The sequence below is a fragment of the Carex rostrata genome, chromosome 8 (assembly GCF_964058835.1).
Source record: "Carex rostrata chromosome 8, lpCarRost1.2, whole genome shotgun sequence".
NCBI lineage: Eukaryota > Viridiplantae > Streptophyta > Magnoliopsida > Poales > Cyperaceae > Carex > Carex rostrata.
This window is the reverse complement of record NC_135925.1, coordinates 5,882,366-5,898,046: the sequence shown is the minus strand read 5'-3', so window position 1 is coordinate 5,898,046 and position 15,681 is coordinate 5,882,366. Positions and strand designations below refer to the sequence as shown.

Here is a 15,681-nt window from a genome sequence, read left to right as displayed (position 1 = left end):
GCGAACCGATCAGTACGCATACTGTGTTGGCACACCGTTTCAATTCAAAAAATAAGGCTGTAAAATAAGGATTGTTTCCTCTCAAGTTTGTCATTCCTTAGTCTCTCCATTTAACCATTTACAATGTAGCACAATGAGCAATGGACATCTTCAGTTAATGGAAAAATTAAGAAGAGTGCAATGTAAATTCCAATTACATCACAAAAATGTTTCCCAGATCCAAAGTATCTATTTGTGATGTGACAAGAGCATCCAGATTTTTTGTACACATTTATGATGTGTGCACACATAAAATTAAAGTGAAGCAGTGATAATGATCATTAATTATTATACAAGAACCATTTATAATGTTGTTAACACTCTTTTAGTTATCAGTAATTATTATATAAGAATTATTTATAGTGTACAAAAGTTGTTACAAAAAATATAACACAGTAAATGCCACGGGAAAATATCAAATTATATGAGACAAAGTAAACTTTAGAGATACTCCTTAGACTATTTGACCGTGATGTAGGATTTAATTTTATGCAGAACCGTATTGCATATATAAACTCTAGATATGCCACGATCCTCTAGTGAATCATAATCTGAAATTTAAAGTTACCTTGATCGGTAGTCATGGTCTTCCAGGGATGCACAATCACCGTTGATCACCGGAAGCCTTTAGATTTCCTAGCAATCCCTCTCAAGTCCGATGGAGAGATCGAGAGAGGCGGCAGTAGCAACGTTCCGTTCTTCACAAGGAGAGATACCCAATACCCGATTCAAGTTCTGAACTTAATCTCTTTTTCAGTTTTCTTTAGAGAGAGAGTAGAGAGAGAAAGATAGAGAGATGCATTACTTATTCGTCTGTATTTTTCAATTAAAAGGATACGGACTCCATTTGATAAAAACGTATATCTCAGGAGTAACTAGGCCCTTTTAATTGATATCAACATTCATCAGGCACCTCTTCCTTTTTATTTAATTAATTAATTAATTAATTAATTAATTAAATCTTATTGGATCCTTAGTGGGTCTGAATTCAAAACTTGCCTTATTGGATATTTCCTTATTTAGAAAACATTGTCATAGTTGATTGTGTTCCCCAGGGACCAATAGCATAATTGTATTATTACCAAACTTTATATAATTTAGACCATCACTAAATCATAAAGTTATTAATACGCATTCTACACATTAAAGGCCCCACTTCTCATGACACATATTGAACCCGATAAATAATACTTAACTTGATCACTTCATAACGGGTCTAATTTTGACAATCTATTATTCAATATATATTTATATTACATATAAGCCCACATATGTTGTAATTAATTAAAATTAATTCCAACACGTGATACAAGTTCAAATACCAAAAAATCAAATCTAAACAAACATAAACCAAAAAAATAAAAAATAAAGGATTGGTGCGCGCACTGAATATGCGCACCGATTTGTTTGCATTTTCAGTCTGCACACCGAATCAGTGCGCATGTCCAGTATGTGTTTCTATTTAGATCCGTACGTGAATTCAGTATGCGTTCGTGGTATAAATTAAATTATGACTAATAGGGTAGTAATTATTTAATTCCAATTTATTAGGGTGGTAATTAAAAAAAAAGGCAATTATTATAGTTATTATAAAACTAGGCTAAAAGAGACTGGTTTGATCCATGATCCATGACCCGGCTGGTTAGGTATAGTCGGATTGACTCGTGACCAGACGGGTCGGATACAAAGTCATTCTTGACCCGACATGTGCTCAGGTTGGAACCGACTTGTTTAAAAAAGTAATATAATATTCACGGTTTGATCACAACCGAACTGACCTGGCTTAAAATTTGACATTTCTAACGGAAACAAAGGCTTACACAGGAGTGGTAGCCCATTGCTCCAGGTACAAGCAAATTACAAACGGACGGCCCAGATTAACTCCATCCGGGCCGAAATCAATTCAGTGCCTATGTGAACCAAAGGGGGTTCGTTTTGAGATTCTTGCCAAGTTAAAAGACCGTTTGTTTGTAATTCGCTTGAGTCAGTTACCTGGGGTTTCTCTTTTTCGGTAACAATTGCTTTCATCAATTTAGGCAGCATATGACGTTTCTATTGTTATTCCGATTATATTTGGTGGTTCATTTGAATGTAAAACATATCTGCTAGTTCAATGGGACTGAAGGGGTGAAATCGTCAAATATTGTTTATAATGCCAGTGAGCAGCTTATGATACCATAAAAGACAACTGCACCATTTAAGCAATGCCATACACAATCAACTGAAACTTGTTAGTTCAGAACTTCACATGGTAGCATTTTTGACATCGATACAATGATTCTTTTAAATACTAAACTACTGAAGAACTCAATTCCTAACTTAAACCCACTCAATTCCTATCAGAGCCTCTCTCTAATCATGGCTTCATCCATTTCCTTCATATGAGATGGGAACAGCTCTATGTAGCGGCTGCCAAGTGTCATTCTGTCATTCTTCATAGCTGCTTTAGAATCCTCAGAGCTATTGAACTCCACAAAGGCTTCCCCGCTCGGGCGACCGTCGGAATTCACCACCAGATGAACCCTTTGCTCGGTCAACTCAAAATCTTTGAAGAAATCCACTATTTCCTCCTTCCCGGCTGAAAAAGGAAGGCCACGCATCCTTAAAATACCGGTGTACACCACATGCTCATCCTTTGAACCGTCAGCTGATGGCTTGGGTCTAGGTGGCGGTGCAGTTCTTCGAGGAGAGGAACCGCCAACCTTGCCGCTAGATACTTCCTGCGCTACGGCTGCATAATAATCTTCTCTCTTGCACCTAAACACCTCAATGTACCTCCGGCCAATGTTATGTCGGTTTCGTTGAACTGCGAAGTCAACCTGTAAATAATGGAGTTAATATCAGTGTGCACATTTTGGCACTGGTGAGAATTGTTTTCCTGTTGCCATTACTCATTTTTTTGAACAGATTATACAACTAAACAGTCTTGTACTTCCTATCAATAACTATACTTTGGGAAAAATAAATTTGTGGACAAAATTCAACCTTGCACCTTTTATGTACACCTATTTATCTCCAATAATAGTCAGGTAAGAGTATCAATGTATACCAGTCATTCCTGTACCAGTTGTACCTAAGTGCTGACATGTGCCAACCAGATATAATGGTAACGTGCGCTTGATTCTGGAAGTCTTTACCCAACCAACATGATTGGCCCAATATATTGATGGGTCATTTCAGTCCATTTTTTTTACCCGATGAGTAAGGATAAAATAGGCCTGACAGGTCATATGACCCAACCCTGCTGTGTAATTTTTGGGTCCGCCAGTTCAGATCCTGAAAGAAAAATGGAAAACAGAATTTTTTTCAAGGGTGGGATTCAAACCCACACCCTTCCCAACCAATGTTAAAGATCCATCCAAGTGTGCTAACTATTGTGTGTAAAAATAAAAAATAAAAAAATAAAGCTGACAAAATACCAATTTCTTGCTTTCCTAAGTCAGGTCAGGTCTACCGTATGTAAGAATAACAACAAAACAAGTTTGTCAACTTAACCTCAACCCAAGACCTGGAAATTATAAACCAAAGTGTGCCATAACCAAACTAATACTATAACAAAACTGACAAGTTACTACAGATATGCCAGATAAATTTTTTACCTGAACAGGATATGCCAACATGCAAAATGCCTCACCACTAAAGCGACCTCCTTTGTGAACAAATAATATGTCGATCAAATCAAGCCCCTGAAAGAAGTCCACAACATCATTTTCTGAGCAGTCAAAGGGCAGGCCACGAAGGCGCACAACTGGGAATGCAGGGGACTGGTTCGGGTACCCAAAAGCGCCCGTGGGGTACATCATGTTTGGATCCCCCGGCATGGCACCGTATAGAGACGCACCCGGTGCATATGACTGGTTTCGCTTCAGGCCCATCTCGCGGGCGTTACCGCCATCATACTTCCTGGAGATGGATAAAAGTTCTAGAAATGGTTAAACTTCCTGAAGATTGTTAATGCAGACTACCAATAAAAGACACAGAAAGATAAAAGACAGCAAAAGATAAAAATAGTAGTCAAATAACAGCGCCTTTGCTTTAATGTTATAGAAAGTAATCTCTCAGCTGTCAATTCAAAACTTAACATAATAATTTCTATAGGTATTTGATCTGTCGGATGTACCTTTACCACACAGAAAGATTCAACAAAACAATTTTGTTGTAGCACTACTGAACCTTAATAATAATAATTAAAAAATTAATTAAATAACAACAGTAACAATTATAATTATATTAATAAAGAAAAGGAAGGTATCTCGGCGATTTTAACATCTAAATAGTTCTGCCTCCTCAAGCTCAGTAAATTTGATTATCAATTAGTGAAACCTACAAACTATGGAAAAGAAAAGTCGGAAGTCCAACTCCAAAGGTTTTTAAATAAGAAGCAGAGTTGCTTCACGGCCAAAGAGCGGCTTTGCACTGAATAGAAGAGGAGACACAAATCAATGAAATCTCACCTCTTCCTATACATTGTTGCCTTGCACAAGATCTTGCCTTTGCTTCTTTCGAAATCTTATCAGAACCTCAGCTGATCTTTCTCTTGGCAATCTTTCTTCGGTCTGCACAGTTAATTGAACCAAATAAACCTGATGTTTAATTAAACTAGATCCAATTGTGATTTAATTTATAGACGAGTATGGGCATCTATAAGATACAAAATTCAATTCAACTGTTGTGACATCTATTGAACAGGTGCTAACCAATACGGGCCAAAACTTCAACCGTTGTTACATCTATCAAAATCAAACTGATAGTAATTGCTTCCAGATCTTAACTAAACTGGTTTCTCAGTCCATGTGTATGTTTGTGCCGGAGAGAGAGAGAGAGAGATGAGTTGCTTTATAAAAATATGTAATAATAAAAAACTATATTAAATCCAAACATGATCCTCTCGAATAATTCTCAATAACTTGACAGTTGGTTCTCAGTCTATATTTCATAAACATTTATTCCAATTTCTAGGATTAAAATCTCGGTCTTTGCTTAGTCAAGTCTGGACCACAGTACCATAAATAGGATTCTTGACTTATAACTTAAAATTTCAATCTGAATTGTAGGTAAAGCAATGTATAACATCTCTAACCAGTACTAACTTAAGGGGGCGTTTGGTTGGTGCTTTAGAAAGATTATTCCCTGGCAACTTCATTCAATTCCTGCGTTTGGCAGAAATAGCATGGACTGGAAACAGTAATATATGATTCCCGCTGTAATCATCATTCCTTAGTGGCTATCCCGCTAGCCAAAAAAAAGATGGATTTTCAGAATTCCCGTCGGACGGGAATTCCTCCTTAGCGCTCTTTCTTAATTTTGTCGCTCCCTGTTATTACAACTCGACTTCTCTTCTGTGCTCTCTTCTCCGTCTCCGTCTCCGATTTCTCTTTCTCTCCTCCAACTTCAGATCTAATTTTCTTTTATGAAAGATACGACTCTCATATCTAAGTTAGCCTGATTCAGTTAATTGATTTAACAATTAAATTATTGAAGGTTACATATATTATTTCAATTGAAAGATACGGAAGATATGACTTTCATATCCAAGTTGAAAGCAGCAAAAGTTAAAAATAAGTGTAATTACAGTAAAAGAAAGTTCATTGAGAAAATTCAACATGAAAAGAAAAAAAAGGTTACATATATTTATTTCAATTATAATTGTGAATTATAGTACTGGTAAATGTTACCAGTAAAGAGAGGGAACGAGTTCACAGAAGGTCTGGACAGATATAAATGTGGCATGATAAAGTGGTTCAGTGAAGTGTAAATTAATAAAACTTGATTGTGATATCTAGCCAATATCTTATCATGCAACAAGTATTTACTAAAATACAATTTTCACTTTTTAAATATTTGATGATTTATTTGTGTGAAATCAGGCTGAAAACTTTCATAGTCTTGTACCGAACCTCCAGGATCAAAGGCGATGTTGGCTGGTACCGAATTGTCAGTACCATAAATGATGGTTCGTACCAGTAACCGTCGAATGAAATTGGTTAGTACTAGTAATCATCCAATGAAATTGGTTCGTACCAGTAACCAGTTGGCTGATACCAAATTGTCCAGGCCAGAAACTATTGCGTACCATAAAATTCTGATTCATATCAGCAGTGGCGGAACCAGAAATGATCGGTAGGAGGGGCCTCAGTCACGGAACCCAGTTACCTCGTCGCGGAGCCAAGTCACTAGAGTGCCATCAAACGGGCTTAAAAATCTTAGATTGGACCCAGTCAGATTCACCAAATCTTGTTTGAATGGTAACATCTCTAGAAATTTGGGTTCTAGTGTATCTTATTAAATCTAGTGTATCACTATACATAACACGATTGGCCTAGGGGGGGCCAAGGCCCAGGCCTTGGTTCCGCCCCTGCATATCAGTAACCATTGAAATTTTTTCTGTGATCCAGTTGGCTTACCAGTTGGCTGGTACCGAACTGTCTAAACCAGAAATACTGTTCTGTACCAGAAATTGCACATTCTCAGGTTGTTCTCTCTGTTGCATGTACTTACAAGTGTATAACCCCTGACTTCACCAATATGGTCTAAATTTTGACCCGTGTTGATCCACGTATAATTATTCATATAGTATGTAGGCACATTTATAATCTTGTTATACATAATCTTCTAAAATTAAAACACTTGTTTCACGTTATGTGATTTTTCTTACATTAATTTAATTTCTTATTTATAATTTATCTTTAAATAATACATAAAATGTTTAGTAACCTAGAATTATTTAGTTAATAATTAAAAAATAATGCAGATATGTCTTGATAGCCATTATAATAGCTATGCACGAACCAAACATAGCAACAACACATTTCCTGATATGTTCAAGCAATAGCCATGCAGGAACCAAACATGGTAATAACACATTCCCTGGAATTCTTCTATTCCCGAGAATGATCTATAGCGCGAACCAAACGCCCCCTAAGTTTTATGTCTATACCAATGTAAAACATCTCTTGCTAATTATCTATGATTATGACCAATGAAAATTGTAGAGCTAATGACGCTGGGTTTGAAAAATAGGCCAAAACCTTTCAATAGTTTGCAATCTGGATCTAATTTAATGCATAAAATTTGCCAAATTTAATGTTTTCTAGGTCCGAAATTTTGTGAAAAGATAGACATTTGTTTTCTTTCGGTTTATAAATTAGAAGGTCCGGAATGTTTCCAAATTTTCCAAAATTTTTAACGGTTTCCTACTGCAAAATAGCAGTCTTGCCGGGGAGAGAAGGAGAGAGAGAGAGAGACCAACCTAGTGTAGCATTTGCACTAGGGTTCCGCCTGGCTAAGACGAAAAGCGAAGGCCTCAGTGCTAGAAAAAATAACCTTATTTCGTTAGAAGATCAAGTCAATAAGGATTTACAGGCATTTCCAATGATTTTACCTCAATTAGAGAGGAGAAGACGGAGAACGGAGCTTTTGCAGGTGGCCTTCGCAAAAGACAGAGAGAGAACGAAAAGCGAAGGTAGCATTGAGACCAAATTTTACATTTATTTTTTATTTATTTTTTTACTATTTTTTAGAATTTTTTAAAACCAGTGTTTTTCATTAAATAAAAATATAATAAAAAATTTAGAAAAACGATTTAAAAAAATTCTAAATAAATAGTAAAAAAATTTCAAAAAAATATATAAAATTTGTTCTCTAAGCACACTACAACATTACAATATGAAAATCATATTGAAAAATTCAAATCAACATGTTGAACTTTGAAAATAAAGATATGAGTAGAAAATAAAACACCATCTTTATTTCTCAAAGCATCATAGCATCACTCTCTCTCTCTCTCTATAGATATATGGAGGTCACAAAACATATTCATTTAATTTTTACTCCTAGCGATTAGAGAAATATAATGGAAAGAAAATTAACACATTCAAACATTCATAGTTGAAGATATTCGCCTCGAACTAACTAAATTGACTTATATAAAAAAAACATTTTACAATTTGGAAAGTGAGTAATATAGTATACAACGCTATATACATAAGAATAGGATTAACATGCTATATTGATTTTGTGTTTTAATTCTACTCCATATTCTTATTTCTACTTTTACAGTTTGAGCAATCGATTTAAACTGCTCCACATGATATCCATATTAAAATGAACATATAGACTAAATTTATATTTTTTTGAAATTATTTTACTATGAACTGCTCCACATGATATCCATATTAAAATGAACATATAGACTAAATTTATATTTTTTTGAAATTATTTTATTATTTTTTTAGATAGGTATAAAGTTTTGGATGGTCAAAGCACGTGCGTGCACTGCTCAGTTAATAATTAACAATTATTAGAGCCTAAATTTACGCTGAGTTACAAAACATTTTTTTTTTTGTAATATGTATAGACCTATCCCCCGTTGATTTTCGGAGATAGTAAACAGGTCTTACAAAAGAAAAAAGAAAACTAAAAAAAAAAAAAAAATAGATAAAACAGTCCCTTAACATAAACATGTATTCCCTCATAGACTCTAATGCATTCTGCTTCTGTGTATTGTTCCGCAATACTCTCTTTAAACTTGCGACCTTCCATGCGACACATAATACCTTAACTATGTTAGGTGCAGTTCTTCACACACACGAGTTGTACAAAATTAACGTGGGTAAAAGAAAAGGTATGCAGTATTCAATGAGTCAAAATCGCGACCGATTTTAAAGGGAGGTATTGTTGCCAAGTTTCACCATTATGAGGAGATTGCTGCTGGGTTCTGGGATGTCTACATTCTGTTCTTGGCCCATCAAACCTAGTAACCTTCTTTTCATCATTTCTTGACGTTTCTAGTTTCCATGAAGGAGGAAGTTTCTGATATTTCTCATATAAAGCCAACGCCATTGCTAGTCTAATGTGGTTTCCCCTGTATATAAAGAAGAGAAATTTGTAATTATTCGGTTTCATTCAATGAAAAGGGCATTGTCTCTTTTATATATAGAGAGTTCGGCTAATGTCATGATATTATAATTTCAGACTAAGTTATAACGAATTAGTTTTTGAGATTTCAAAGTCCAAACAGTCGATCCAAACCGCTCAACATGATCTCCATATAAAAATATTCTTGGAGATCAAATTTTATATTTTTTAATTTTTTTACTATTTATTAAGATAGATACAAAATCATTGTTTTAGGTGGTCGAGAATTATGTAAAAATAATGATTTTGTACCTATATAATAAATTGTAAAAAAGTTCCAAAAAATATAAAATTTGGTCTCCAAGCACATTTTAATATGGAGAATATGTTGAGCGGTTCAGATTGGCTGTTTGGACTTTCAAATCTCAAAAACCTGACTCGTTATAATTTAGGCTGAAATTATAGCGTCATGACATTAGCCAGACTCTCTCTCTATATATAGAGAAAGAGAGAGATTGACTAAGATCAAAATGATAGTCCGTGAACCTTGGTGCTATCAGTTGGTTTTGCAATTTTCAAAATCCAGTCGATCCAAACTGTTAGATATGATCTATATTAAAATGTGCTTAGAGAGAAATTTTACATTTTTCGGAAACTTTTTACTATTTATTAAGATGGTTTGAAAATCACTGATTTTAATAAACTGTAAAAAGCTTCTAGACCATTGAAAACAACGATTTTCAAACCATCTTAATAAATAGTAAAAAAATCCAAAAAAACGTAAAATTTGGTGTCCAAGTGTATTTTAATATAGATATCATATTGAATGGTTTGGATCGACTGTTTGGACTTTGAAAATCGCAAAACCGAATTGGTATGACCACGGCTCAGAAACTACTATTTTGATCTTAGCCACTCACTATATATATATATATATATATATATATAGGACTTGGCTACGGTGCTATGGGTAGCTAAGAGGCCTCCCGTGCTACGGCTCAATATTCGACTTTTCAAAATCCTAACGGTCAATCCGAACCGTTCATCTTATTCTCCATATTAATATGTGCTTGGAGACCAAATTTTACATTTTTTGGAAATTTTTTACTATTTTTTTAGATTTATTGAAAATTGCTGTTTTTCAGACAAATCTGGACCATAAAAAACAGCGATATTCAATAAATCTAAAAAAATAGTAAAAAATTTCCAAAAAATGTAAAATTTGGTCTCCAAACACATATTAATATGGAGAACAATATGAACGGTTCAGATCGACCGTTAGGATTTTGAAAAGTCTAATATTGAGCCGTAGCACGGGAGGCCTCTTAGCTACCCATAGCATATTAGCCAAATCCTATATATATATATTAAGAAGAATATATAAAGGTAAGTCAAGTCATGTTTTTGTATCTCACATTCCCACGTATGGAAATGGGTGGTATGAGTAAGTGCTAGACAGGTTGGAATCTCTGACAGCAATAGGTTTGGTCAAAATTCAAAATTAAATGTTTAAACTTTAAACTGCCTCTACCAATGAACATTGGCTCGGTACATAACACTACAATACCAGGTCCAGAATTGTACTATTCAGATGCAACAAAGATGGGCATCAGTTTTATATATTTTATAGATTTCCCTCTTCTTTTGGATTTTTAGACATCTACTTGCATTTTGGGGGCTTAAAATCAAGTTGCAGCCAAAGAAACCTGGTTGCAGGTATCCGTGGAAACACTGTAAAGACCTCTCAGGTATTGCATGTACAATATATGTAAGGATGTATGATGCTCCTTTACAGATATAAAATGAAAAAGTTAGCAACCTTGTAGTTTCCAGATCAAGAACTTTAGTCCACCACCAAACAGCTTCAGTGAGAGTATTATCTAATTTCCTTGGATCAACTAATACGACATTAAAATCAGGTGTGCAGGCATCCTTGTCGTACGGTTTTTTGGATACCCAGCTTTTGGCTGCTGTGCGCTGAATTGCATTTACCACCTCAATATTTAGAAATTCACCAAGCCTTATTTTGCAATCTTCAGCTACCCCAATTGAATAAGGTCCAAGATCAATATCATAGAGATCTTCAATTTGCCCCTGTTTATGCCAACTTGTATTTAGAGATTCACTGTACCAATAGGCACTTCAACTACCATCTATCAAAATGACAGCAATTAAGAGAAATAAACCAAGAAACAAGAGTTGGAAAGAAATTTATTGAAACTGAGTCCAATGAGTACCAATCTGTTAATAATGGTACACTCCAACAATGGTACCTGTAAAGATAAACCGAACCTAAATAGCACAGTGTTGAATCTGGTAAGTAGTATGTTATCCTTGCAAGTACTTCGTAAGACAAATGACCCTTATGGTTTTCAGGGACAACAAAAATGTGACCAATGAACATCAACAAAAATGTGCAACTATCAACACAATGAGTAGAACTAGGGTGTTCTTAAGTTTACCAAGCATCTTTGTGACCTCAACTCTAAAATCTATCAGATTGACTCCAAACGACAAATCTGAACCGTTGAAACCCATCTACCTTACGAGTGATGTGTCTACATGCAAAAATTTTAAATTTTCGAATTAATTTTTGTATAGAGTCAAGTGGTAGAAAAACGTTTAAAAAATGAATATATTAAAATTAATTTATGAACCTTCTAATCTTGACCGCTTGACTTTATACTAAATTTATTCAAAAGTTTAAATTTTTTGCATGTAGATGCATCACTCGTAAGGTAGATGAGTTTCAACTGATCGGATTCGTCATTTGAAGTCAATCCGATAGATTTTAGAATTGAGTTCACAAAGAGGCATGGTGAACTTAGGAACACCTTAGTTCTACTCTCAACATAATAATTACTACACGAATTACCTTAATGATGGCATCTGGTGAGATATACACATATTTGCTCAAAGACAAATGGGATTTTGGCACAATAAGAGGAGCAACTTCAATAAGGAAAGTTTGCAGAGAATCTCCTTCAATATTTGGGAGCTCTAATCTTTCTTTGATGTCCTTTTGCCTACAGAGAGGAGAAGGATTAGTACCAAGGATCATGAATGATTGTGCTGGCAGTTTTATAAATAGTCCCAGGAGATATTTTGGTACCAGTTGGTGTGTCAGAGGTGAGATGAGTCTTAATTGAGATACAACAGCAAATTGATGTAAAGGAAGATGATTTGCAGAAATTGGGTATGTAGCGGTAAGTTACTGGTGGATAAAATGGCAATCCTTGAGACAAAAAAATAGATGATATGGCAATCCTTGGCTAAATTTGGGTAACAAAAGTATTTTATTATTTTGGCGACACCAGATCTTACTGTTGTTGAACCAGAGACAGCTTTATTATGATTAATACTCACCCAACTATTTCAAGGTTAGACTTAGGTGATACAACTTTTAGCTTGTAGTAGGACAGCTTATCATCTTCTTCAGGAGGTATAAAGAAATGGAAAAACACATCTTCTGGATACCTGAAATATAAAATTAAATGAACAATACAAATGACATGAATTCTAATTGGGTGTTGTACTATTGATTCCAAGTAACATCAGAATAAGCTGAGTAATTGGAGCTGCAAAAGAAGCACCTAAATTAGGTAGTCCCAAAAAAGAGGAAAGTTCTGCTAGTCATCAGCCCATTGCAACCAAATTATAGGAATACAAAATAATTACTGCAGGACGATTGCCTATTTAGAAAATTATGATTAACAAGATAGACATAAACCCCCACCTAGCTATAAAAAGTTGAAATTAAATCAGGTGGTACTAATCCAATTTTTTTTTGCTGAAATGACATTATCACCAAGATATTTTGATTGTAGACCGCAAAATTGTTTATTGGCTGCTTTGTAGATCATTACCTTTTCTTGGATCACACGAGGAGAAAATGCATGTCTAATTTCCCACAATTTATGTGGTACAATGCCGAGAGTTACTATTTTTTTGCCTTTGCTATAAAAAGCTTGCTGAATTTATATGTCATGAAATAAGGAGTACACAGTGCAAATATAGGCATCATTTTCAATATAACTTTCATGCAAGTTTACCACTTAATTTTGCAACACAAGGAAAATCATCAAAAAACAAAAACAAAACCAAGAAAAAAAGGACACAGAAAAAATAATAATAACCTTGACGTGGACAAGGTAGAATTAGTTAGCACGGCAAGCATGGGTAGGTTCAGGCAGTCAGTCCAAGAGAATATGTGAATACCTGGAACTTCAGCCTCTTGATTTGCTGTGCTGCTTGATTGTTCATGACTTTGAGGATATTTTGACTGTACAAATAGAAGATCAGTCACTCCAAACAAGTGCTAAACAGAACTTGATAATAAGATCAATTCTTCGTCCAATAGAAAAGTTCAATTACGAGAGAGAATCTTTTCATGTATAGTCCAGACAAAAATGTAAGAGTGAGTCTATGGTACTATGCATATCACGGGTTGTTACCGTGCTACGGCTCTATATTCGAGTTTTTAAATTCTAACGGTCGATCCGAACCGTTCATCTTGTTCTCCATATTAATATGTGTTTGGAGACCAAATTTTACATTTTTTGAAAAAATTTTACTATTTTTTTAGATATTTAGAAAATCACTTGATCTGAAAATTCTGGACCATCCAAAAACAGTGATTTTCAATAAATCTAAAAAAATAGTAAAAAAATTTCAAAAAATGTAAAATTTGGTCTCCAAACACATATTAATATGGAGAACAAGATGAATGGTTCGGATCGACCGTTAGGATTTAAAAACTCGAATATAGAGCCGTAGCACGGTAACAAATCGTAATATGAATATTACCATAGACTCACTCAAAATGTAATTGGAGTCATAGCTGCAACTGGCACTTCCAGGAAAAAACTGGCATACTAATTTCCAAAATTCAAACATAAACCATCTCATCGGGGCAAATATATTTAATCAACATTACATGTACAATGTACCCAGCATTGGAGTCGTACCGAATTTTTTTTTGTTTGTTATTAAATGCCCCGGTACACCCTAGCATCTTTTAGATGTTATTATCGAGAATTGAACATGCATCTCTCCGAAGAGAGACGAGGGCTCGTGCCACTACTCTAAGCCCACCATTCTTGGAGTTGTACCATTGTTACCAACTTTCTGTAACAGCAACGGATTATATGCCCAAAGCCTAAAAGTTAGCCTAATTGGTTGTTGAGCTACCAGATCCAGACCAGAAAATCAAAATCAGCCATTTTTAAAGAATAATTTGCTAATTTAACCAACATAGTACTCAAGTGCTAAGCTACTAAAATAACTTCCCAAAGTTCAGGGGTTTAACTTTTAAATCTCAGGGAGTACAATATGATGGAGGATTTGCAACCTTCTCAATCACTAACAACAAAGAATGTTGCTAACTGGCACCAGGGTAGTGTACTAATTACTGAAATCCTGTACTTATATAACTTGACCCTACGCTGAGATAAACGTCATAACTTAACATTTTTTTCCACCTTAATAACTTGCAATAATTTAAAGCATAGGTGTCCTCCGCACGTGCTGCGGTGCCAGGACAGGTGGATGCTTACAATGGGAGTAGAGCTGGTCGGATCAATAGGTATCCAACTCCGATGAGGGTCCTTGGGGTCGCGGAAGTGCGTAGGGGAGAGGAACAACTGGATACAACCCAGGGCCACAATCGCAATTATCGCCAGCTTCTGCATTCCCGGTTTAGGCCGTGGTGGTGGCTCCACGTCGGGCCGGAGCGAGTCAGGCGCCACACGGTTTGCTGAACCGCCTGTTCTACGTGTCAGACCCGAGCCCGACGCGTGGTAACTCGACTCCGATGGTGAAGCCATTCGACCTCACTATCTCCCCTTCTATCGGATCTTCAGCGCCAGCAGAATCTTGTATGAGAGATGAGTTGGGTCAACGGCGGGAAATATATACTGGATGGCCCTGGCGTACTGTAGTTTGTAAGGGTCACGGTTCAGCGTCGCTCCCGTAAACCGTGTTTACTTCATGAGAGTCAACGGGACACGAACACGATAAGCGGGTCTTCGAAATCAGCTCCTCTCAAAATTTTAGGAGATTGTCGGATGGTCCCAGAACATTCTAGTCATTGATTCTATATCGAACCGTCAGAACCATTCTTAAGCTAAACGTTGAGAAATTTGACCAGCTGATCAATCATGAATCATGATCGATATGGCTCGACCAATTCGATTTAAACGTGGTATTCCGATATAGTTTTTCGCCAGTTTGCAAATTTGCAGAGCTGGATAATTCATTTTTAATTACAATGAAACGAGGGTATAACAGGAAATTTAACTAATATTTGTAGAGCATAGATTTTGCATAGATTAATACATGATACAGATCAATACAGAAAGTAAATTACGTAATTGGTCTTTACGCTATGTACGATCTAAAAGTATTGACCCAGTTTAAGTTTTAGTTATTGAACTTTTTTAAAAACAAAAATCAAGTTGGTCTTTAAATTATAAAAAAAAAAAACTAATTTTGTCCTTAAAAAATGATCAAAGTAATTCCCTTGCTTTCCCAAAAAGACTAGTTTAGTCCTTCAAGCATATTTTACTGTTGACCACCTTTCCGGTCTTTCAAGCATATTTTTTTTTGGATCCGGTGACTAAATCACTGAAAAGGTGGTCTTAGTCCGGTTATTTAGTCACTGAAAGAGGCAATTTTCGAATTTCACCGAAAAAGTGGATAGATCCGGTAATTCCATATTATTTTTTAGTGTTGATATTGCTATATCCGACCTATTGTTTTGACCAATTTCAGTACCAAAACACGAAT

General features: G+C 35.4%; 2 protein-coding genes across 6 annotated transcripts; both read right to left on the bottom strand.

The window, feature by feature from the left end:
- Positions 1 to 2,177: 2,177 nt before the first annotated feature.
- On the bottom strand, positions 2,178 to 7,482 carry LOC144558710 (RNA-binding (RRM/RBD/RNP motifs) family protein). 5 transcript variants are annotated; one of them, XM_078307557.1, is made up of 4 exons: positions 7,421 to 7,482; positions 4,494 to 4,595; positions 3,639 to 3,942; positions 2,178 to 2,858 (listed from the first exon to the last, which is right to left on the bottom strand). In XM_078307557.1, exons 2-4 carry the CDS (start codon positions 4,505 to 4,507, stop codon positions 2,379 to 2,381), a joined length of 798 nt encoding a protein of 265 aa, XP_078163683.1. In that variant the 5' UTR covers positions 4,508 to 4,595; positions 7,421 to 7,482; the 3' UTR covers positions 2,178 to 2,378. The 5 variants fall into 5 exon arrangements, with proteins under 5 accessions (XP_078163683.1, XP_078163682.1, XP_078163684.1 ...); XM_078307556.1 differs by having other exon boundaries at positions 7,289 to 7,464; XM_078307558.1 differs by lacking the exon at positions 7,421 to 7,482 and adding an exon at positions 7,363 to 7,381.
- Positions 7,483 to 8,581: 1,099 nt separating this feature from the next.
- Positions 8,582 to 14,812, bottom strand: LOC144558575 (uncharacterized). The gene is made up of 6 exons (XM_078307416.1): positions 14,451 to 14,812; positions 13,032 to 13,177; positions 12,262 to 12,372; positions 11,771 to 11,921; positions 10,715 to 10,989; positions 8,582 to 8,902 (listed from the first exon to the last, which is right to left on the bottom strand). Exons 1-6 carry the CDS (start codon positions 14,718 to 14,720, stop codon positions 8,674 to 8,676), a joined length of 1,182 nt encoding a protein of 393 aa, XP_078163542.1. The 5' UTR covers positions 14,721 to 14,812; the 3' UTR covers positions 8,582 to 8,673.
- Between the last annotated feature and the right edge of the window lie 869 nt (positions 14,813 to 15,681).

Bases quoted from the DNA above. Each gene is read 5' to 3' on its own strand.
- LOC144558710 (XM_078307557.1), bottom strand. The intron at 2,859-3,638 runs GTAAAAAATTTA...CATTATTTACAG, and splicing joins TGTTGGCATATCCTGTTCAG to GTTGACTTCGCAGTTCAACG.
- LOC144558575 (XM_078307416.1), bottom strand. From the start codon at position 14,720: ATGGCTTCACCATCGGAGTCGAGTTACCACGCGTCGGGCTCGGGTCTG. The intron at 12,373-13,031 runs GTTATTATTATT...TTTATATTTCAG, and splicing joins TCTACCTTGTCCACGTCAAG to GTATCCAGAAGATGTGTTTT. The intron at 11,922-12,261 runs GTGAGTATTAAT...TCCTCTCTGTAG, and splicing joins TCTAACCTTGAAATAGTTGG to GCAAAAGGACATCAAAGAAA.